This window comes from Aedes albopictus, chromosome 1 (genome assembly GCF_035046485.1).
Source record: "Aedes albopictus strain Foshan chromosome 1, AalbF5, whole genome shotgun sequence".
NCBI classification, from domain to species: Eukaryota; Metazoa; Arthropoda; class Insecta; order Diptera; family Culicidae; genus Aedes; species Aedes albopictus.
Window position 1 is genome coordinate 290,418,283 of NC_085136.1, and position 25,498 is coordinate 290,443,780.

A 25,498-nucleotide genomic window follows, 5' to 3' on the forward strand; every position below is an offset into this window, starting at 1 on the left:
TTTTTTTCTTTCCTTTCCTTTGCATCAAAAAAGTCACAAACATCAACAAAACAAAGCACGGAAAAAATCTTAAACTGAATAAATCTGGCGTTCGATATGAATAGGTCGAATCCACCAGGGTGCCAGGCCGCCATTTTTAAGAATCCAACATCAGTATGTAAACATTTGTGTATCCACAATGGATTCCATTGTGGATACACGATAGATGTTGGCTCCTGTCAGATGCATTAGGTGGGATTAGGGTTGCCACATACGTGGTCGAATCTGCATAGGAATCACAGCAAACATACGATCTATTCAAATCGAACACCAGAAATAATTAAAAATTCACGGAAAAATAATGTTTCGGAAAAGTGAATGGTTCAAACGTAAGAAAAACAGTATAATATATTGTTACATAAAAATCCAATGTTAATGTATAGTATAGCGAACCATTTCATTACAATACACTTTATTGTAGCTGGTACACTGTATGGTGCAGGAATGGTTTTCACCATACACCCTATGGTTAGTTTTTATCCGGGCACCCAACTTCGGGGTTGCGTGCGTCAAGCCAATTTTGAGTTGATGGAATCGATGTTTTTGTTGGATTGTTCCCGCCTCGGTTCCCGCTTGCTTCCATGTGAAAAAATACCTAATTTTAAGTTTTTTTCACCCAACCGAAATTTTGACTAGGTTGTATTCACTCAAATTTGAGTACTATGCTAGAAACTCAGTGTTGGCTTGACGCACGGAACTGCAAAAGTTGGGGTGTTTCTCTCTTCACTCTCTGACAACAATAGAAAGAGCGCATGAAAAGGGAGATGAAAAAGAACTCAAAATTGAGTTTAAATGTACCTAATTTTGAGTTTTTTTGTTTCTCCGTGTACAGGGTGCCAAAAGTAGAGCCTCGACTGTACCGTCGTTTGCCAGCTGTCATTTTAGGTATCAACTGTGGCCATTCAGTCGAAACGTCAAAATTTTTTCCTTCGTGGTTTTCACTTTTGCTGGGCCATCGTTCGTCGCGAAGGTTGTTTGTGCGTTGTTCGAATTTGGATTTTTCCTTTCGATCGGGCGCGAGTGAAAATCCTTTTGTTGAGGAAAATTTGTGAAGTTTTTTTGATCAGTTTGAAGTTTTATTCGATTAATTTGATGATTTGTGCCTGCCGTGCATAGTGTTTCGGTCTTCGCGAAAGCTGCAAGCTCTTGAAGAGTGTGGCAATCGTCACAACAGAAAAGTGTGCGGAAGTGACTGCCCTGAGCGTTCGCTGTAGGAAATGAGCAGTGCAAAAGTGGCTCCAGCACCAGCAGTGACAATGACCACGACTGAAACGGTCACCGCTTCCGTCGCCGCCAAGGCAGCTCAACAGACCACGGCGTCCGCGGCGGCGGCTGGGTCACAGACTCAGCAGCAGCAACGTTCCTACGGGAAGATTGTCCTAACGTTGGAAAATTGTCTACTCCCGGAGCCGAAGCTCGAACTGACGCCCTCGCAAGCGGATGGATTGGATCGGGAGACGGAGATCGATCTACGAATACTGGGCTGCGAGCTCATCCAGACTGCCGGAATCCTGCTAAAACTGCCCCAGGTGAGAATCAATTAGCGAATGTGGGGTAAAATTCGATCCGTTTGTAATCGTTTTTTCCCCCTTGGGTTGAAGGTTGATCGGGATGGACGGACGCCATCTTGAATAACGTGTTGAGTGACGAAAATGTGTTTCGATGTGTGTGCGTGAGGCTGTGCGAGTGTGTGCAACGTCGTGACGGTCGGTACTTGTGTACCGAATTTGGGGGGGTTGTGGAAATTTCGCAGACCGCTGACTTGATATTCATGGTTTTGGCGAAATTCAATGACAAACACAAAAACGGGGCCAAACAGTGGGGCTATGTTGCCATGGCTTTGCCGTCTTTCCGTAGGTATCGTTATTCAATGAAAGTTGCGGACTAGGAAAGCAACGGTTGAGTCACGTAATCGTCAATGTGCGAACCAGACTACAGTCAACTTTCGGTCGTTGGGCTACGTTTAGGTGGGCTACGTTTTAACTGGGCGCCCGTTAGGTGGGCTATAGCCCAGTTAAAACGAAGTCAAACGTCACTTTTTGACATGAAGCACGATTTGTCAAGGTTGGTAGCCCTGAATCTCTATTGTTAAAGATTATTTGACAGCTCAAAACTCAGCCCACCTAGTGAAAGTCTTTCACTAACTGGGCTACGAGCTTAGTGCAACGAGCGAAAGTTGACTGTACAGTCAACTTTCGGTCGTTGGGCTACGTTTAGGTGGGCTACGTTTTAACTGGGCGCCCGTTAGGTGGGCTATAGCCCAGTTAAAACGAAGTCAAACGTCACTTTTTGACATGAAGCACGATTTGTCAAGGTTGGTAGCCCTGAATCTCTATTGTTAAAGATTATTTGACAGCTCAAAACTCAGCCCACCTAGTGAAAGTCTTTCACTAACTGGGCTACGAGCTTAGTGCAACGAGCGAAAGTTGACTGTACTTTGTTTACATTGTTCGGTAAAAAGGTCATTCAAGTCTTGGAGATAAGGAGGTGATTCATCAAGGTACCTAGACGGAAATCCCGAAAAACTTTTTTTCATCTGAAATGTACAGCGTATTATTTCGTATCGGAGTAGAGTTTTGTTCTGCTTTGCATTTAATGTAAATCACTAGAATAGCACTCGGTAATAAGCAAGGTACTGAGTTAACGCACAGTGAACTAAAGTAAGTCTGTATATGACGATATTTTAAACCGAAGTTTAAAATGTATTACTTATTCTAAAAAGAGTGCGGGTCATACTGTGGGTGACGCGTTCGATTCCCTGTAGGACCAAGATTTTTTCGTAATGTTTTTTTTCTTTGACTTCCTTGGGCATAGAGTATCTTCGTGTCTGCCATACTGCATATCATGTACAAAATAATCTTTGGCAGAGGAAACTCTCAGTTAACAACTGTGGAAGTGTACATAAAATACTAAACTAAGAAACAGGATTTGTCTCAGTGATGACGTTACCGCAAGAGGAGGAAGAGAGCTTTTCCAAGATATACTTGAACTACACGCAATGATCGTCGTCTAATTCCTCAATTAATTACTGTGGAAGTGCTCTAAGAACACTAACTTGAAGAGAGGAAGGCCAAGTTCCAATGCGAACGACGTGCCATAAAGAAGATGAAGAAGTATTTTGTTCTTGAACGGATCTTTTCTGTCTTTCAAATAAACGAACCAGCCAAGGGATGAAAGTCTCTATAATATATCTAAATCAATCAATTTTCTGTCTTAGGTCTCAACCATCATCGAGGCACTTCGATTGTCGCCATAGATAACGAGATATTCTAGATTCTAGGCTTCCATTCATTTTTATCTACAACTATTTCAGCCAATATGCCTCTTCTACTGCTCTTACCATCGATAAAGATAAATAAGTCTGCTTCCTATATAATCAGCCCATTATTCTTCCGTTTATCTTGAATGCATATTGGCTATTCTATTTGCATTCTTTCCTATTTTCTGCCCAATAAGCAATACAATACAATTCCTGAGCCAAGGGCTGGAAGTCTCTATAATTAAGAAAAATTAATCAATCACAATTCCTGCAAGTCCAGACATTTTGACGCAACCGGTAACTATGTTTGCCTTTCAGATACCAGATAGGTAACACGTTTTCGTTTTAGTTCAATCTAACCCGCTTGAGTAAGTCGGTTGAATTTTTGATCCGTTACAGCATACGGTCTCGGATTTCTCAGTGTAGGATTAATATTCACGTTTATAGTGTCTCTGACAATAAAAAAAATCTCTGATCAGGAGTCATGCGTGCGTTGCCTTTTTCTTAGGCAAATACCTCCACTCGTGACCCATCCAAACACCTTTCAATCTCTATGACCTGTTGTGCCGGAAAGATTTTGAAAATAATGGTCAACCGTCGAATCAAACAATACTTAGAAGATAACGAACTTCTAGACTCTCGAAAGCATGCTTTCCGTCAAGGTTTCGGAACATCTACATACTTTGTCGAACTCGGCGATGTTCTTCAGGAAGCTTCTGACCAAGGGCACCACCACTGGATATTCCTAAAGCGTTCAACTGTACATGGACATTCTAAGGCAACTATAAAACTGGGGCATATGCGGACATACGCTGCAGCTGCATTTCGTTTGTAACTTTCTTTCTAGACGGTTTTTCCGGGTCGTTATCGGAAACACTGAATGCTTTCTCAAGGACCGTACGTTCCAAGTTTCTGTGAACGGATGTACTTCAGATCGAAAGCCCGTCCCGTTTGGAGTTCCCCAAGGTTCTGTGTTGAGCCCAACTCTGTACAACATTTTCTCGGCCGACATAGTGAAAGTCAACGGAATACAATACTACCGTCAAGGCACCATTCACCGTGGATTTAAGAGGATTCGGGGCAAATAAGGGCTGTCATTTGACACCAGTCCTATAAACATTGTTGGTGCCGCTTTTAATTGCCTTCATTATAGGTTAAAATTAAAGCAATATCCACAGAAGTAGAAAATTTTTCACAAAATTTGGTGATATAGTCCAATTAGTAAAGGGTAGTAGGGTCGCCTAATTCCGTGGTAGGTCACCATTCACCGTGGTAGTAGGGACCCATTCACCGTGTATGAAAAATTTTATTCTACTTTGTTTAAAAATGATCAAAAAAACCCAGCCAAGGGAATTTTCTTCGTTTAAATTCATTTCAAGTAATAACTTGCAAGATTTTATTGAAAAAACGAATTTTCAAATTTTCGATTTTTTCTAGATATATGGGACAATATGGGGCACGGTGAATGGAGACCATTGATTTTTAGGGTACCCATTTACCGTGCCTTTGTGGTTTCAATTAAAAAGTACGAGTAATCGTACTTTCTTGTTAAACTTACTTCGGTAATGCAAAATACATACCTGATATGTGAATTTAATTGCTTCTTGGTGGAATAAAAACGTTACTACATTTAGTTTATCGCTTAAATCACCTTAGCGCAGTTTTCGTTTTTTCACCATGAATGCAGTGAACGAGCAGAAACCCGCTTCATGTAAACACACTTTAATGTCAAAATGATACTTTTAAATGTTTTTAATGAGCGTTTTGACATGGTAACAATACATTAGTGTTATATTGGTGAAATTGAAGGGAAATTGTCATATCATTCAATCATAATATGGAAATAATGAAAAAATATTAGAAGGCACACGGTGAATGGAGCCCCCACGGTGAATGGCGCCTTGACGGTACTTCTTCGCAGATGACACTGGTTTTTTGGCTTCTCATCGCGACGCTGAAGTTGTCATCGATTCCCTCCAAGAAGCGCAGAACTCTATCCAAGAGTATCAAAGAAAATGGAAAGTTAGGGTAGGGCGGGGCAAAATGAGCACCCTAAGGATCACGTTGAGTTTATTGAAAGTTAACACAATTTTTCAAAGTACCTCTCAGTAGTTCTCTTCTATATCTTGTTTTCTATCACCCATAAACATGGGAGGGTTAAAAATTCACAATAAGGATGATTTATTTGACTAAACAAAAAAGATGTTTTATGGTCAGTTCGAATATGCTACGGGGCAAGACGAGCACCCCTACGGGGCAAGAAGAGCACTTCAATAAAATCCCAATATTTTAACAATAAATTAGTCATACACTGATTGATATAGTGAACCTTGTGTATAGCTATGGTATCACGTTCTAAAATTATCATTTTTTTCGATTATTGAAAAAAAAATGCGGTTTTATAATACTTTATACAAAATGACCCGAAAAACAATAAACGATTATTAGGTTGCTTATTTTTAGAAATTTATTCAACCAAATAGTTGCAGAGGTTACGGAAACCTATGTTCGGCACTATTGAGTGGATTACAATAATTTCAAAATATTTTCTATATTACCATCAGGGGGGCTCATCTTGCCCCACTATAGGTAAATAACTAAAATTGAATAAATTTTAATGTTTGTTTTTAGAAAATATTTTCTAATGTAAATTAAAATGCTTTGCAGTAAGCTAGTAATGATGGCTGATAACTAGAATTATGGTAAAAATTTGATTCTGACATAAAAACCTTATTTTATTCTGATGATTTCTTATAAGAAAATGCTAAAATTCCATGCTATCGACGTATTTGACAATATTGTTTAATTCGTTCATTATGAAGTACCTTTTATCAGGTTTACAAACAGGACGAACATTATTCTAACGGATTATGAAGTTGCTTGGGCAAAATTCATCATAAAAGTAGTAAAACGGAGGGGTGCTCATCTTGCCCCGGGTGGCCATCTTGCCCCATCCTACCCTAAGGTTAATCCTGCGAAGTCCCAAGCTATTTTCTTCACCCGCCGTAGAAGCCCTAGATTTCTACCTCAGAGTCTTGTCTCTTGCAATGGTGTGGACATTCCGTGGTCGCCAAATGTCGACTATCTAGGTGTAACGCTGGACCAGAAGCTGAAATTCGACTGCCATGTGACCAACTGCCTTAAAAAATGCGACAAACTCACTAGAATGTTGTATCCGCTGGTCAGAGGGGCTCTCGCTTGGATTCCAACATCAAAATCCTGCTGTACAAAACCGTTTTTCGGCCTACGGTTTCGTATGGGTTTCCAGCTTGGTACGACTGCGCCAACGCTCACCGGAAGAAAGTACAAGTTAAGCAGAACCGCTTGCTCAAAATGATTCTGGATCTGAGCACCTTCCATCCAACTACAGATGTCCACCGTCTTGCTGGAGTGGAGTTAATCGATGACTGGTTCCGGAGACTCATTCCCAAATTCCAACAGAGCTGCGCCACATCTTTAAATCCTCTGTTACAAGAGTTGGCCGTATGAAAGACATGTGATATTAGAATTAAGCTTTTCTCTTCTATAATGTTTCCTACGCTATTTCAAAGGTTTTTTTGTCTGAAATTTTTCCTTTTTTGTCAAAATTGTTGCTAGTCGTTTGTTAGTTTTCATCAAAGAAGTGCTTGTTCTATGTCATTGCTGTAAGGAATCCCAAATCTCAATGTTCAACTCCTAAAAACTCATTGTATTCGTTAAGGTAGAAATAAATATTGAATTGAATTGAATCGTTTCGTTTCGCCGAAGAAACTGCCGTTCCACAAGGGTCTGTCTTGGCAGTGACGCTCTTTCTCGTTGCGATGAACGTAATATTTGATGCAATATAGGGCAATATCCACATCACGATATTGTCATCGTCGTTTTCGGACCCACACTTACCATGACAAAGATCCGTGCTCAGGCTGCAGTGAAAAGAGTGGCAAAATGGGCATCTTACATTGGCTCTCGGCTCTCGGCTAGTAAAAACGTTAGATGTCACCAGTGGCGTCTCGTAACCTCACTTTTTACCTGTTCAACGACTTTAAAACTTGCATTTGCGGAGAATACAGGATCTGGATCAAATTGAAAATGGACTCAAACGACTGTTCTCGTTATTTTCTACAAATTACAAGCAAATTTGTTAAGAAAATTCAAGATTTTACATTCGTTGAACAGGTAGATTTGAGGTTAGGGAATCGCCCCTGGATGTCACATCTGTCCATTCGGGCATAACATAAAAGGTCCACCTATAACAATTGAAGGACAGGAAATTCTACTTCGTAAGTCGATCCGCATCTTGGATGTACTGTTAGACCGTACGCTGTCGTTTCGTCAACACTTTGAGTCAGTATAAGCAGACGTCACGCCCGTGAACGACATACCGACAGTATCCCGCTCAGGGGACTTAAACAATGGATCAAATCTAGCTTCCTTCGGGTACCTTATGGAGCTAATCAAGAGCAGCAAAAATACGGTTGAACCAAAAGCCAATAAGGTAAAGAAGTGCTTTGTCCGCCTATAACTGAAGTGTTCAAGGCTAGCGTCACTCTGGGTTAGCATGGAGGAAGGTTCGAGTTGTTTTTATTCCGAATAAAGCTGGCAAAATGGTTAAAACAACTCTCAAAGCCTTCAGACCGATACGCCTTCCTCAGTTCTATTGGAAACTATGGAAAATATATTGGATGACTATATCAAGTCAACCAGTTCTTAGCAAATTTCATATTGCGTATCAAGCAGGTAAATCTACAATAAGGCATGCGACAGATGCGATCAGCTGATATTTTTTGTTTACCATGTATTTTTGACATTCGATGATCGGGGTGACAGTTGAATACAAAGGAACTTGTTAAGCACCAACGACACTTGACGAAACATTGGTAAGTTCTACTCACATCGTGTTTACATTTTTGGCTGCCACCCCCATCGCGAAAAGTCGTCATGGATTGCCTTATAACAGCGCATTAGTCGCTAGTATATTAAATCGAAGACCACTTTATCAAGAAGACTTGCAGCACTGCTTAAAATCGGGAGTCACTGTTAGCAGCGCCACCACGGATTAAGGTGGAAGCATTTATGGTAGTGTGTGTAAATCTTCATACTCGCACCAATACACTCTTACACTTTTATACAGAGGTACCACCTTAGCTCAACAGGCGGCGATGCCGTCGGTGTGATTCTATAACATTCCCCAGAAAACCATTCCCCAGAAAACCAATCCCCAGAATTCCATTCCCCAGAATGTACCATTCCCCAGAAAACCATTTCCCAGAAACCCATTCCCCAGAATGTACCATTTCCCAGAAATCCATTCCCCAGAATGTACCATTCCCCAGAATTCTATTCCCCAGAATGTACCATTCTCCAGAAAAAAATAAAACTATTGCTTTAATTCTGAATGGTTTATATTAATAGCTAAAAATCAAATATTTATTCGTAAAAAATCACCGGAAGAAACATCCTGCCAAAAATTCTTATTTGACAAGAAAGACTTCGGAAATCAGCATGATTTGCCTTTACAATTTAGGCTATTGGTATAATTATTGGCATCGCAACTGCTTACTTTTTCAACATACATTTTTCCTTCTTTTCTGCATAGGCTGTTCTTTCGAATTGTACTTTTCAGTAAATTATCGGCATCAGAACTTTTTACATTTTCTACGTAGTTTTTTCCTTCTTTTCTGCATAGGCTATTCTTTCAAGTTACACTATTCAGGTCATTATCGGCACCACAAGCACAGGTGTTTAGAAATTTAGAAAAAATATGAAATAAATATAACAGCAATTTCAACACCGGTGGAGGCTGCAATGCCCATAATTTCCCGAAAAGTGCAATTCGAAAGAACAGCCTATGCAAAAAAGAAGGGAGAATCAATGTTAAAAAAGTAAGCAGTTGCAATGCCGATAATTTCTTGAAAAGTGCAACTGGAAAGAACAGCCTATGCAAAAGAAGGGAAAATTTTTGATAAACATATAAGCAGTTGTAATGCCAACAATTCTTATAACGACTCAAACATTTTTTTTAACGAAGAAGGAAACGTAACACTCTGATAATTTCCATCGTACATCGATTTAACGGTTTATTTGAAAATTTGAGAGTTGACCAACTGCCAATTCGCGGCGCTCGCATAGTTTTTGTTTGAGTTTGACGTTTGCTCACTACTGCCACCTAGTTGATGATTGGCCAAATTCAGTCCTTTTAGAATTAAGCGAACCTATTTCCGAGACTAAAATTTAAATCGAAAAATGTTCGAAGTGTTACGTCTGTTTGTCTGTGGTGACATTGTTTTCCTTGCGGCATTCAAAAACCCAACACTGTTCCTTTTTTTAAACAAGCTTTTTTTTAGAATTTAGGCAATTGGTACAATTATTGGAATTATAACTGCTTTCATTTTCAACATAGACTTTTCCTTCTCTGCTGCATAGGCTGTTCTTTCGAATTGCACTTTTCAGGAAATTATCGGCATCACAACTGCTTACTTTTTCAACATAGATTTTCCCTTCTTTTCTACATAGGCTGTTCTTTCGAGTTACAATGTTTAGGCTAGTTACAATCGGCACCACAAGCACAGGTGTTTAGAAATTTGAAAAAAAAAATTAATAATAAATATAACAGCAACACCGGTGGTTGTAATAATGCCCATAATTTCCTGAAAAGTGCAATTCGAAAGAACAGCCTATGTAGAAGAGAAGGGAGAATCTATGTTGAAAATGTAAGCAGTTATAATTTAAAATTTTTTACTAATTGCCTTAATTTTAAGAAGAATATTGTTTAAAAAGAAGGAACATTGTTGGGTTTTTGAATGCCAAAAGGAAAACAATGATACTTTTTCCCTTCTGTTATCATTCAAACTGCTTATATGTTCACTTTTTCTATTCCATTCCATAGTATTGGAATAATGATGAAAGCCCTTCTCATACCGCATGAATGAAGAGCCTTTGAAGCGAATAATTAGGAACAGCCATTGGGATGGATCCCTCCAACCGTTTGCAAAGAAAAACGTGGTCAGTTGAGTCTTAAGTATCTTGTACACTGAACAACATCAGAAGAATATGCGTTTTCTCTGTAAATTTTGCACATCACTTTTAAAACGTTATTCATCGTAAAACAAGTGCTGCACAATTTTCACAAATCTGTCAAAAACAAAACATTTTATAGCAACGCAACTAACAGTTTGTGAACTTTCAAGATAGGTTTAAAGATCAACATGCAACTGTGTACAATGGTAATTCAAACGTTTACTATTGTAGAATATTTTTATGGATATGTATGTATGTATACATTTTTACTTTAAATTGTTTCATATACCGTACAAGAAATAGATATTTGCTCGTAATAACACTATAATGTTAAAATCCTTGCCTTTAATACTTATGACACACATGTGATACAAGAATCACTGTACAATTGCGCTTGAAATGAGTTAGAATTTTCTTGACACTGCGTACCGTTGTACAGGAATAATACTCGTATCACATGTCTGTCCGGGGTATAACATATCATTTTGATCAACATTTTACTGTTTGTGTATCGAATTAAACTTTTAAGCAGAGTATATTAAGCTTTTCTGGGGAATGATACATTCTGGGGAATGGATTTCTGGGGAATGGTGCATTCTGGGGAATGGATTTCTGGGGAACGGATTTCTGGGAAATGGTACATTCTGGGGAATGGTACATTCTGGGAAATGGTTTTCTGGGGAATGGAATTCTGGGGATTGGTATTCTGGGGAATGGTTTTCTGGGGAATGTTATAGAATCGTCGGTGTCGCATGCCGTTAGTATGGGAAAACAGCAGAGGTGCATGTCTTCTTGATAAAGTAGTCTTCGATAAAATAGAGTAATCGCTTCAAGCCAAGAAAATTTCCGTGGTTACGTTTCTCGATATTGAAGAAGTATTCTATAATGCATCCTGCAGCACAAAGCGTTCGGCATTGGAAGCGAGAGGCTTGGAAAAATGCATTTATGAAGAGCTGTCCTGAAGGCGGAGTATTATCAATCGCCCTTACTGTGGTCTTTGGTAGTAGACGAATTCCTTAAAAAGCTAGCTGATCAGGTTTTGGGATAATTGGATTTGCATATATGTGGCAATTATTGTGTGTGGGAAATACGATGACACAATCTCTAATCGGCTACAATTTGCGCTCAATATATTACGCTAGAATGCTGTAGAGAAGAGAGGTTAAATGTAAATCCATCAAAAACTGTTTTAGTTCCTTTCACTAGAAGGAAGAAATTGAGCCTTATGCAGCCTTATTTAGACGGAGTTTGCATTATTCACTTCTCAGAAGAAGCCGAACATGTGGACGTTACTTTGGACAAGAGACTGAACTAGAATTCTCATCTGAACAAGGTTATTACTAAGGGAACAACAAGGGCTGAAAGTCTCTCAAATAAAGATAAATCAATCAATCAATCACTAAGGGAACAAATACTTTTTGGGTCTGCAGTAAAGCCCTAGCAAAACCTGGGGACTTCGACCAAATTGGGTATATGTACTGGATTTATTCAGCATTGGTTCGGCCGAAAATAACATGAAGCTTCACTTGTCTAGTGGCCCAAAACACATGAGTTAACCGCTCAAAGGAAATTAAGTAAGCATCAAAGAGGCTTGCAAGCATATCCCAAGTAACAAAATTAATTTTATAATGCTTTTGAAGTATTCTTCAACACCTGTTCTTTAAAACCATGCATAAACCAAATTGCTCTACAACACGACATCAACTCAACGATAAACCCGCATAAGATCAAAGAGGCCCATCCTAAGATGCTATATTATTCCTGGTCATGCGAACATTGCTCATGAGTTTTCTCAACATGGCTTCCATTGAAATCTAGGCCGGTGGTTGGTCCATCATCGATGGTTTTAATCAACATCACCATAAGATCGTCTTAAATTTCTTTCAACTCATGCCAGAGCTAAAAGTATAACTCAAGAATACCAGGATTTATAACGTTCTCAATACAGCCTGGTTGGCCTCCATCAAGAACGTCTTAAATTTATTACATCTTATGCAAGGGTAAGAAGTATTACTCAAGAGTACTCAGGTTTATAACGTTCTTGATGTAGGTTTATGCAAACTCCGCCGAGAACGTCATAAATCATGTACGCCAAATTGTAAACAAACAACAAATTATCGCACCACGGTGGATTTTGTGAGCTTCGTGCGATAAATTTAATCATCAGCCCGGTACCGTTGCCAACCAGGCAGACCGTTTTCGGGAACCGGCCTTGATGTGGTGCAGCGCCTTATTCCTCCGATCAGCATTTAAAACAGGTAAGTGATTTAGCAGGTCGATTATTTGACTCCCGATTACAAGGGAATCGACGTCCTAGATGACCAAACCAACCTCATTTCGGATGTTGACACCGGAGGAACTTGGCACTGCACCGCGTCGCAGTTGGATTTCCGGGTAGGTGTTCTTGATTCGCAGCAATAATGGAACGATAGGAATCAAAATCTGATGCTTGAGTTTTTTCTTGTATTTTTCATGAACCAAACTGTTCTTATGCGAGAACAGTTGCTCTTGATCAAGAACGGATGATTGAAGATAACTACAAGAACCTTATAAAACTGAAAATAAGTTCAACAGTTCTTGTTGTGTTTATGGTTTTATGAACTGAACCTCAAGTATTCTTGGAGGTGTTTTTAAAACCCCATTTTGATGAAGAATAGTTGTGCTCAGCTGAAACTCCGATAAAATCAACTAGAATATACAATGTTTCGATAAAACTATCATAAAAACAAATAAAACCAAATAGAATTAGGATTGTTACTTGGGATCAACAACTAGGGCAATGAAAAGTACACCATCAGCTGATTTAGATTCCCTTCCCAATATACTATCATTGCATCAATTTGTGCAAATGCCAGCGGCAAAAAGTTCTCTGTAATTTATACAGTAAGGACCCGAATTTGTCAGCCCTATTTTGCGACTAACTTTTTTCTCTCGATATCATACGGTAAAACTTTAACGAATTCATCCATGTTTATCATCGAACTACAGCTAAAGGGCAGAACATAGAGGGATAAAAAGTTTGAAAAATTGTTTAGGTTTTCGAGGAGAGCAAAATATTCGTTCCGAAAGGATGCTGACAAAATCGGGTCACTTATGTATTCGTTTCAACAAAACAATGGACGGGGATCTTGTGGGCCATCTGAAGATCATTAGATACTTCGATCTGAACTCAAGTATAAAAACAGTGGAAGATTAGATAATTACGAACCCCAACTATGGTGATCTCTTCAACGTTGTCAAACCAAGCCGCTATGTTTGGGATTCTGGTGGGCCAAGTTTACGTCCAGGTTCTACCGTGTGCGCACCTAACTTTGCGCAGGTCTAAACTTTGCGCATTCTTGTAAAATAACGAAAAAAATAACTAAATGTCAACATTTTCATCAGTTTAATCATTGCACTAGCATTGTGTAAACATAGGGGATTCTGGGGTAATACGCACCACTTAAGGAAGATGCGTAAAAATGCATATAAAAAGGCAATAATTTATTGGTTTAATGCATGCATTCATTGCATATACTTTCATTCTAAGAGAAACCAAACAAAATTTCAGCCTTAATACAGTTCAGCTCTTGAAAATAACGTTTTTTGTAAAGACTAACATTACGGCTTCGTATGTTTATGCGGGGCAGTATGCACCTTTGTTCGGGGTAAAATGCACTACAACAATGGGGCAGGATGCACTCAAACAAAGGGACAAGACGCACCACAACATTGAGGCAAGATGCACCGTCGAGTTTAGAAATCTTTTTACTTCTTAGACAAAATGCATGTTTTATAAGGTTTTAGGACAAACAATAGCTCAATTTTGTTTGCGATTACTCACAGAGCACTCATCGATATTATTACAGTTTGTTTTCTATAGGTGCGTTTTGCCCCAACCAATGGAGTGCATATTGCCCCAATCAATAGCAAAAAATAAAACAGTTTAAAACATATAATTTACGTAGATTACTGTTTAAGTTATGTTTCCTATGCTTAGCATTCCCCTCAATGAACTGAATAAACACAACAGCATTAGATGTTTGGTCAGTTTTCACCATCAAATCATTCGACAAACGATCGGGAAAATTACATCAGAATCGTGCTTTTTAATTTTATTCATTTTTCTTACTAATTACGTATCGCAGATATGTAAAATTTTCCAGATGCTCATTTATTAAGGTTGAAGAATTCGTCATTGATATTATCGTCATCATTGGAATTTTGAAAGCAGTTTTCTTGTTCAAAACACAAACGTTCGTTATGAAAATGTATTCACTGTATTCCAGATGAAAAATGTAATGCAGTGAATACATTTTCATTGTAAATACTTATGTTTTGAAAGAGAAAACTGCTATCGAAATTTCAATGATGACGATGATATCCATGACGAATCCTTCAACCTTAAGACGTTCTATTAGACTGATAAGGTTTCAAAGCTCTAAAACCGATAATCCCTGAAAAACAAGGGGGGTGCGTTTTGCCTCGACAGTGCGTATTACCCCAGATGCCCCTAAACATTATTTGACGAAAATTAAATTGCCATAAAACATCAAAATTTGTCTCGCCTTAACACGGCTGTCAAGAAGTAACTACTAAAAATCAAATTTTTCCTCGATAAAACTGTGCAACGATGATTAATTTTGCAGTTAATTGACAAAAAAGGTGATGTTCTAGTAATAGACGAATTTCGCGCCAACTCGACCAGTGGTTGGCAACACCCTCTCAGAATCGAATGAAACTTGGTGGGCATAAAGACTAGGTTTTTATAAGCAACTTTGCATACTTAAATTTTTGAAAATTTTCAAGAGTAACATTTCAAGAGGGCCTAACTTTTTTTCGAAGAATTTTTTAAAATCGATGTAACTCAAAAATGACAAGACCTATAGAAAAGCGTTGTATGGGGGACTTTTAGAGAATTGTCCAAGCTTTCATGAAAACATATTTTAAAAATTCTAAATTCATTTTTACACGCTAAAAAATATATTTTTAAAATTAAAAGTCAATTTACAGAAAATGCCCACTTTTTTATGTTTTGAAATTTTTTTTCCAAGAAAGTCAATATTGTTGCCTAACTTTCCTCCATACATCACAAGATGGGCACTTTTAAGGAAGAAAAGTTTTTCTAACAAAAACTTTTTCATGTTATTTTTTTTTAGCGTGTTGCGCATTAACTCGTACAGGATGAATCAAGAATCCTTATACCCATTTAATAATACTCAATGGGCATTACAACTTTGTTTGATTGGGTGCCTTCTTTTTCTTGGCGTTACATCCCAACTGGAATAGAACCTGTTTCTCAGCTTGTTTTGATATCTGAATGCTTAAAACAGCATTCTGTTTGCTGAAATTGTATTATTGTGTGCCTAGAACCAGTGAACTAACATCATTATTAGAAGCGAATGATAAAGAATCGGTTTTATTTCAACAATGGCTAACCACTGATCGATGCAATTTGGAAACTATTACTAAGACTATAGACGAGTTTGTTCCGTATTTTGTAGAAAAAGTTGATAAGCTTATAACTCATGATTTCATTTATAAAGAACAATCCTCATTTTTGCGGGATAAAAAGGAATCTCTTAAACAGGGTGAAGTATTAACAATTTGTGACATTTCAGAAAATTATTCATTTATCATTCAAAATTCAGCTCAAGGTTACCATTGGAATAATTCTCAAGCTACCATTCACCCCTATGAAGTGTACTACAGAAAAGAAAATAAGTTGGAAAACTTGAGCTTTATAATAATATCTGAAGTACTTGCACACGATACAACAGCAGTTCAGTTATTTATATCAAAACTGCTGGATTTCATTAAACAATCGATTGATTTCTCAAAAATTACTTTCATGTCAGATGGAGTAGCAGCTCATTATAAGAACAAAAAAAAAAATTTGCCAGTTTGTGCAGTTTTCGGTCCAATTATGGATTGGAAGCAGAATGGCACTTCTTCGCAACTTCACATGGCAAAGGTCCATGTGACGCTGTTGGAGGTACTCTCAAGCGAATGGCAAAACGAGCAAGTCTTGCTCGAGATTATGGAAACACAATCACAACTCCTCGAGAACTGTATGACTGGGCAGTTAAACAGTCAGATATACATATAACAAAATTGAATTTCTGCTTTATTTCAAATGAACAATATGCAGAAATGACGGATGAACTTGAAGAACTATACACATACAGTCACGTAAAAACAATACCTGGTACACAAAAATTTCATTCATTTGTGCCAATTTCTGAAGCGAAGAAGTTTTCGAATTCAAAAGATAATCCAAAAAAGTTTACTTTGTTTCAGATAGACTAAAGATCTAATATTCAAAAAACGTTACAATAGAATGTATAAAAGAAGGATGTATATATTGTAGAAAAGAAAATAATTAAATACACATATACATATGTACATATTTCATAAATACACAAGCGTTTTCATTGATATAAAACCCTAAAAGCAAATTTGTCTTGAGCCCTTTCCAATATCAAGCACGTTTTCAATGTCAAGCACGTTAAGATATTAAAAAAGTAGTTGAGCCCATTAAGTTTTAATGGATTGTCATTAGGATTCTGGATACATTACTGTACGAGTTAATGCACAACACGCAAAAAAAAAATAAAATGAAAAAGTTTTTTTTAGAAAATTTTTTTTTCCTTAGAAGTGCCCATCTTGTGATGTATAGAGGAAAGTTAGGCAACTATATTGTCTTTCTTGGGGAAAAAAAAATCAAAACATAAAAAAGTGGGCTTTTTCTGTAAATTGACTTTTAATTTTGAAAAGATATTTTTTAGCGTGTAAAACATTTTTTTATATTTTTTAAATATGTTTTCTTGAAAGCTTGGACAATTCCCTAAAAGTCCCCCATACATCACTTTTTTGTACAACTTATCATATTCGAGTTATATTTTTTGTGAAAAAAACGGCTGATGCGCAACACGCTAAAAAAACTAACATGAAAAAGTTTTTGTTAGAAAAACTTTTTTTCCTTAAAAGTGCCCATCTTGTGATGTATGGAGGAAAGCTAGGCAACAATATTGACTTTCTTGGAAAAAAATTTCAAAACATAAAAAAGTGGGCATTTTCTGTAAATTGACTTTTAATTTTAAAAATATATTTTTTAGCGTGTAAAAATGAATTTAGAATTTTTAAAATATTTTTTCATGAAAGCTTGGACAATTCTCTAAATGTCACCCATACATCACTTTTTTGTACATCTTATCATATTCGAGTTATTTTTTGTGAAAAAAAAAACGGTTAAAGAACTTTGACTCTTTTTAAATGTTAGTCTAGGTTAATTTTGAAAAAACAAAATACGCAAAGTTGCTTGAAAAGGTAAAGTCTTGAAACCTACAAAATTTCATAACATTCTGAGGGGGTGCTGCCAACCCCGAAGACGAGTTGGTGCGAAATTCGTCAATATCAATCACAGTTCGTAATATTTTTTTTTTTAATTTAATTAGTTAATAGTGGTGCGCAATGTTTGGAACCATTATTTGCACTGTGTTCCTAATTTTTGCGCACTTTCAGTAAATGCATGTTGAACATAAATACATGACTTATGAACCATTTAAATATTATGTAACACTAGTATTGACAATTTCAGGCCTGCCTCTCCACTATGTAGGAGATTTTGTATAGAAATTAGTAGGAAATTGTATAAACCGTAGCACTACCGCAGGCACTCTTCGTCTGTCTACAATGTGACGTGATTTGTGAACAGTCCTTCATTTGACTTTTCCGGCGGTCAATGTTAGGGACGATTCAAATATGACGCCCACCATTTTTTCAAATTTTAGTACTCCCTCCTCCCACGTGCCCCGGGCCACCCCGTCACACTTTTTCAGAACTCGCTGATGCTGATTTTTCTGACAGGCATTGTTGGAAATCTCTTTACTGTGCACTAGTGCGCCCAATTTTGGAAAATGTCTCCGTCGTTTGGCATTCGTACCAAGTCACGTGCAGCCTAAAGCATGGAACACATAGCGTCCGTTCTAGAAATCCTCTACATAGAGATGAGCGGAAGTTACATATGTCGATTCGGCAACGCTGTTTGTTTTGTTTACAACAGCTTCCAACACTTGCCACAAAGCTAGATGTTCAAACTGTTTGCGTGACTTTATTGTGGTGCAAGTTGTTTTGTTTATGTTTGCTAATTATATTCAAACTTTTTTTCCCAAATTTTGAAAAAATAACAGCGCAATTGAAGAAATCTGAAATGCATTGCAAAGAATAGCGCGAATCAAATCGGCAGAAGTGAATCAAGCGGCAGCAATGAAAGTTTTTTTGAGAAGAACAGCTACAAACGTTTCTTCATGTGCATACGCTTTTGAAAGCAGAATTAATTAAATATTATCTTCTTACTAAATTTACATATGCCATCAAGTTCTCGATAATAAAAATAAATATTTGTAATACATTCATCGTCGATTGCAATACCGGTCAAACAACGCCTTCCTACAAACGATAAACATATTCATTTGGCTCACACTTTGACAGTTCTCTCTACTCGATTGGCTCACAATGGCCGCCTCCGCACTTCTCTATAATGTAGGATTACTAGTCCGTTCCGTCGAGGTTTGCGTTTTTTTGACAGTTTTCCCATGGGAAATCCGTCAAACTACTGTCACGCACACGCAAACGTATGCATTGTGTGGGGCACACGAATTCAGAGACGGTTCATCCGCTTAGCCTTGAGAAGTTTGATTTGGAGAGATCTTGATAACTTGCCACCTTTTCCGAACAGATGTCGACTACTGTGGTTGAAGACTTCAGAACGACGGGGAAAAGTACAGCAGTCGTTACTTGTAGCAAAACTACATAAACGCGAACTCGGCGCTCCATGGTTGCTTTCTTCATTAAACTTCCGTCTTCCGACCATACTTTTTCAAAATTCTACATTACCGCACCCAACTTTCCACCGGACCGTGTATGGCTACAACGAGCACTTGTCAGCGTGTATTCGTGCTTTTGCAGATGCTTTAAAACTGTGTTATCCTTACGGTTACAGTACTCCCCTCATATTCAAGCTCTATGAAACTGTCAAGTTCAATTGGCACCGATAGTTCTATACAGTCTTATTTAGGGGCAAGACATTGTGCAAATCACACTTTGATATAAATGGGAGAAAATCTGAGGATCTGTGAGGAATTCTGAACAACATTTCGAGCACAGATTTCCTCTCGTTAGATCTGTCTTGCCCCGAGAGTCTTATGTAGTGACTTACGGTATAGACATATGGTATAATGTGATCATAGGCAGTATAATTGTACTCAAAGGTATCTGACCAAATGAAAATGTGTTGGTACCACAGTCACGGTATGCACTCAAAATTTTATGTTGTTAATATATTTACACATTTCAAAAAATCCTTGATGGACTCTGTTTGATAAAAATTTGCAAGAAAACTTAAATTGAAATGTTTGAAGATATATCAAGTGTTGAGGGAAAGTTCACGACAAAATAATTAAAAAGTTCTTATATGAACAAGTTTCTCGATTTATTAGTTAAGATGGTTTAAACAGTACATTAAAAGAAAAATCAAATTATTCTATTCCGCTAATCTTTTAAGGACTACCAAAAGTACTCGAGATATATGCTGATGATTTACATAAGTTTTGATATTTGCTTCTTAATAATGCGCGTAACGTACCTATATTACTACTACATCAGATATACTGTAACATTCATTCAACGGCTACCAATGAACAGCTAATAACCTACTATTTTGCTCCCCTTTCCCCCCTCCGTATCTCGTTCTGCGCCGCTCAATCCAACCAGGTGGCCATGGCAACCGGGCAGGTACTGTTCCAGCGGTTCTTCTACTCAAAGTCCTTCGTACGGCACAGTATGGAAGCGACGGCGATGAGTTGCGTCTGCTTGGCGTCCAAAATCGAGGAAGCCCCTCGGCGCATTCGGGACGTCATCAACGTGTTCCACCACATCAAACAGGTCCGCGGACAGAAGTAAGTATCCGGCGACGACTCGGAACACCGAGCTGATCGCATCCGACGTGCGTCACACCTTTGACGACCCCCCCTGAACGAACACGCTTTATTAATCTTTTTTAATTATAGTTTTGTAGGTAAGACGCAATCTTACTCAAAACAAAACTAAAGCCAAACCTCCTTCAAAAATGTATTGTGCAAAACTCGGTTATTATTAGTTTAGTTTAAATGACATGTAATGATACAAAAACCAGAACTACGTTGTTCAGCGTTAGAAAAAAAAAACACTTGTAACGAAAATCGAAAACTGTAAAACTGACGGAGCGATGACATCGTTTTTTGATGGCAACGCTTCCGGAGATGAGAGTGGATTGGCTTTTGTCCTGCACAGGCGATTGTAAAACAGAGACCATACAGTTTTTGGATGTACCCTTGCCAAGTGCTGCTACTGTAGAAGAATCATCCTAGTTCCGGTGAAACCGGTGTCAAATCATTTACCAAAAATCACGTTTTTTCAATCATTGCAACGATCACAATACAACAAAAATTTTGAATGTATGTACTGCTGCTTGGCAAAGGGCATCCAAAAAATGGTCTGTGTTTGCAAACGTTTGAGCAGAGGCAAGTACCAGGATGAAGAGCGGCAACCAACCAGTCAAGGCCGGACAGGACACCGAACGGGATTGTAAGATTCATCCGAGTCATCAAACGATAAGTAAATACTAGTATCAAATCAGGTTAAAAAATGTCTCCAGTGTATTATAAAGTTTCATTTCTTTTAGGATATGTTTGCTCCAGTTTCGATCTACGAGTGAGTCGATTGCAAATCAAATTGATAACGGTAAGTTCAAACTGTAAATACATTTTGTTGGCATCTTAGTGTTAATTGAACGAGTTGTTTTTTTGCCGAGTTTCTATATGTTAATCAGCATTGCAATTTTTGATAATCAGTTGTTGCATCAAATTGCTACAAAGAACAATACAGTTTTTCGGAGTTAGTAAAAAGAAAGGGTTGAGTACTGTTCCTTTTAATTCTTCTAAAATTTTGCATCTTTTGACAGATCCGTATTTCGAGCTCAACTGTAAGGTCAGGTTTCAGAGTTGTTAGAACAAAAGGCGAATGAAAAATTCGACTAAACAAGATGCGTTTTTGTTCATTAAACGGGTATTAAATTTCAAACAAAATAGTTATGAATTATTTCATTATCAGTTTTAACCCATAGTGCCTCGGTGTGTACACACTCAAAACAGATTTGCGGGCTCGGCAAAAACGCGCACAGCCGTCTGCTCAGTTAAACTATCAGCTGATATCCCAGCAAAAAGTGACATTTGTTAGCTGACTCTCAGCAAAACGATTGCCGAAGCTCAGCAATGAACTGTCAAAATTGCTGAGATCTCAGCAAAATTGTTGTTTGCTGATTACTCGGCTGTGCAAATCTCGGCAAAAGAATGGAAAAATGCTGATATCCCGGCAATCTCAATTAAGTGTGTATACTTAATTTATGTTCCCGGTGTGCTGTTAGCGTCCTGGGAAAAGAGAGGTTAGCTTAGCCGCCGCCATGACCAGGCGATGGACATGGATCATCGCAGATCATGGTCTGAATGATTCGAAAAAGATCCACAAACAACAGAAAGAGATTGCGGTGAAACCTCCGTTTACCGATAAAACGTCGTCACATAAATTCTTTCGGTGGAATGCCGTCCAGCGCTCTCGATGCCAACAGTTCGGCCACGGAATGAGAATGAACCCAAGGAACACCTTAGTGAGAGTAGCAATCTGGGCAGCATCACAAAACCGAAGCTTTCGTATTCTCAAGTCAGCTTCAACCATCAACACGGGTCGTCTAACAACTTGTTCGACGTTGAGGAGTTCATGTGCCTCGCTAATGAACTTTTTGCCAGTCTTTCGAATTGTCAATCAAAGGCTATGCAATTTTTCGCCCTTAGCAATCTTATCTCATTAGATCACTAAACGGCCCCTATTCGCATAACATTCCCATGTTTGCTGGGTTTCTTATTCACATGGGACTTTTGTGCGAATCGGGGCAGTAAAGGTGTTGAATTAGAACTATCGTTGTATTCGAAACAATTTTGAGATTTTTTTTCAATTCCTTGAGTACCACGAAATCGACATCGCTATGATCACGGAAATCTGGCTCCAACTCAATGTACCACAAAAACTACACTATTGTGAGAGCGGATTGAGGCTCGCCGGAAGGCACTTGTGGGGAGGAGTTAGCGATTCTGATGAGGAACGGAATTTCTTTCTTCAAGTTGGAAACTTCGACGCGGACAATCGAAGCTGTCGGCATTACTGTGGAGGCAGATCTAGCCCCTGTTAACATCGGCGCTGTCTACTATCACGACTCGAATCATAGGGCATTGCTCTGACAGTTTAGAAGGGATATTCGCCAACAGTTCTTTCTTGTGGGTGATATAAACGCATGGTACAGGATGTGGTACTTCACCAAATCCAACAAAGCAAACCAAATTTTACACCAAGAATATGAGTTCACAGACTTTTCCTTCACGCTAAGGAGACTCCCGGACGCAATTGTACTGGAAGAGTGCTCCTCGTTGGAGCCACCATGTGCGAATTTTATACGTTGAGTGTTCTCCACTGATACACACACCAGGTTTCGCTTGCGTACTGCAGCGCAGATTTCACGCTTGAGTTGAAAATTCGGATTTGACTAAACTGACTGTTTTTCCATACCTACGTTTCTGAAACTTGCAAAAGCAATTCTCGGCTTCTTGATCCATACACCTATATCGATCTTGGTGTCACCATCGGCCGCCAGGGTGCCTGGGTATCAGTAGGTCGGCTGCAGAGGTATGTTCTCCATTTGTGAAGTTTGTGCCAGGGTGCTCCATGGTAATGGGCTGCTACAGCAATCCACGATTTAATACACGATCAATCGCACCTACCCTGATCTCATCGATTACGATGAGGAACAGTAGCGGTGATAGTATACATCCTTGTCTTGCTCCAACGACGACCCGAATGGGGTCAGACAAGATAACGTTGTGCAGTACTCTGCACGGAAATGCTCTGTACTGTGCTTCAATGAGATCAATCATTTTCTCAGGGACTGCGTAGCGTATGAGGGCTCCTAATGTGGAGTGGACCTGGTGTAATGGTTAGAACACTTGACTATCACGCCGAGGACCTGGGATCGAATCCCAATCCCAAACTCGCAAATTGTGAATTCTTCCTTCGGAAGGGAAGTAAAGCGTGGGTCCCGAGATAAACTAGCCTAGGGCTAAAAATCTCGTTAATACAGATATCATATCATCATCACTTTCGTAATCAAGCTGGTGTGTGTAGAGTATGAGATTAATAGTAATAGAGGGATTCATTTGCTCCAAGATGATACGGAGCGTGACAATATGGTCTATACAGGATCGTTCGGCACGGAATCCTGCTTGCTGCTGTCGGATACTTGCGTCAGATTGATGAAACTCAAGATATTGACGAGTTTTAGGGACGATCTCCTTAAATGTTAGCCAAATTTCCAAAAATATATGAAGAAATGTATTTTTTTTCAATAAGAAAAACACAATCTAAACATTTTTTCTCAACGTTTATTTGACATATCATAAGTAGGCGAGTTACAGTAAAAAATTCAGCTCAATCGGAGCATTGATTACGGAGAATGAGATGTGTGAAGTGAGCGACGTTGCTTAAAAATAGAACAAAAATCGATTTCAAATCATCAACTTTGTATAGTCGAAAAAATTTCCGCTCTACTGTAATTTTTTTCCTTCGCGTTCCCTCAGAGCACGATTCTACACCAAAAATGATCATCAGCTTACCGAGTTCAAAGATGCTGTAAACTAGTGTTATCGCATAGAGTCAGGTCACCCATTTTGGGTACCTTTACTAAGATCCTTGCATCCAGACGGCCGAAGACGTCGTAATTTCCCATATATTGAGCATGACCATAGATGACATAGATGACTTATGTGTCTCTGACAGATTTTGGGCCGCTGAATCCGAATCTGATAAAACGAAATATTTTGCATGAGTCGTTAATTTGGATGTTAATTGACCAATTTATCCTTTGATTGGCTAAAACAAATATTTCCATGCTTATTGGCTTGCAGTAAAAAAAGCCCAAAATCGCATATTTTGCCTATGAATTAAGGTATTATAGCTCATAATTATGACGTGCTGGAGCAAATCTGAGCCCGGATTCGGGTTCAGCGGTCCAAAATCTGTCAGACACATAAGTTTGCTCTTGATACAGACCAACAGTTAATTTTTGTTACGCTGTGTGACCGTACAATTCGTAGTTGCGACTCCGTGATTGACCAGAACAATCGAAATTGCACAAGGAATGGACAAACGGAGCTTGAGAGTAGCTACCGCTTCAATGTGCACAGTTCGAGAATTCCAAACTTTATTAGTCAATAACGGCGCCGGCCACGTCCTTACGGTCATCGAGGAAGGGAACGAATATTAGTGTGACGTACGTTGCTACTAGAGATCGAGATCACCTCATCTTCTCCACGACTGTCACGGGAAGGAGTTTTTGTTAGTGGGGAGGGGGAGAGTCACATGATTTGGATTCACTTTGGTAAGTGATGTGATTCATGCAACCTTTATTTGTGTCAAAATATCTATTCATTTTGACTAAAATATTACAAATGTCGACACCGAAGTTGACGAACCATTCAAATTTTTGGGTACATGCAAAAAATGAAAGAAAAATATTTATTATCAACTAAATGTGCATTGGGAACTAGCACCGACACATGACGTGACGAATTTTTCAATATTTGTTAGATAAATACACAAAAATCAGCGGAATTTTATACATCCTTTAGTATAATTTATTATTATAAAATGAAACGAGCTCACCAATAAACATCCTTCGAAGTGTCCAGTGCGTATGTGCTGCAGCATCTTCCACTAACTGGCCTCTTCTCCGAAATCACACTCAGACGTCGTGATTTCCCATATATTTCAGAATAAGTGATGCAGTAGTTGTGCAGAAACTATGGGGTCAGCTTTGAGCATCTCAGCTGATATTATTATTTATTTGTTTCCATCTAACTGTTGTCTACATGGAAGTTCCTTAATCTAGAATAAATTAGAATTCGTTACCCGCGTCTTAAACTGGTTGGAGGATTCGCCGAAATCATGGAGATCTTCAACTGCCGAGAATATACGGACCATCGTGGTGAATGGCTGGTTGTAACCAAAGGCGGTTTGGTGAAATCTACGCTGAAGCAGGGAACCACCACGCAGCATTCTTGAAGCCACACGAATTTTCAAAGC

The 25,498-nt window shown here is 38.6% G+C and overlaps 1 protein-coding gene and 1 long non-coding RNA gene across 2 annotated transcripts in view; both read left to right on the forward strand.

The window, feature by feature from the left end:
* The first annotated feature begins 972 nt into the window (after positions 1–972).
* Positions 973–25,498, forward strand: part of LOC109623098 (cyclin-L2) — a 37,606-nt gene continuing 13,080 nt past the window's right edge. Inside the window, exons 1-2 of the mRNA XM_062846984.1 lie at positions 973–1,568; positions 20,048–20,232. Coding sequence (XP_062702968.1) covers positions 1,257–1,568; positions 20,048–20,232 — 497 coding nt within the window. The 5' untranslated portion in view covers positions 973–1,256. The remainder of the gene's footprint in view (positions 1,569–20,047; positions 20,233–25,498) is intronic.
* Positions 1,575–10,407, forward strand: LOC134285695 (uncharacterized). Its single transcript, XR_009996553.1, has 2 exons — positions 1,575–5,326; positions 6,264–10,407. It is a non-coding gene; the product is annotated as an uncharacterized LOC134285695 (long non-coding RNA).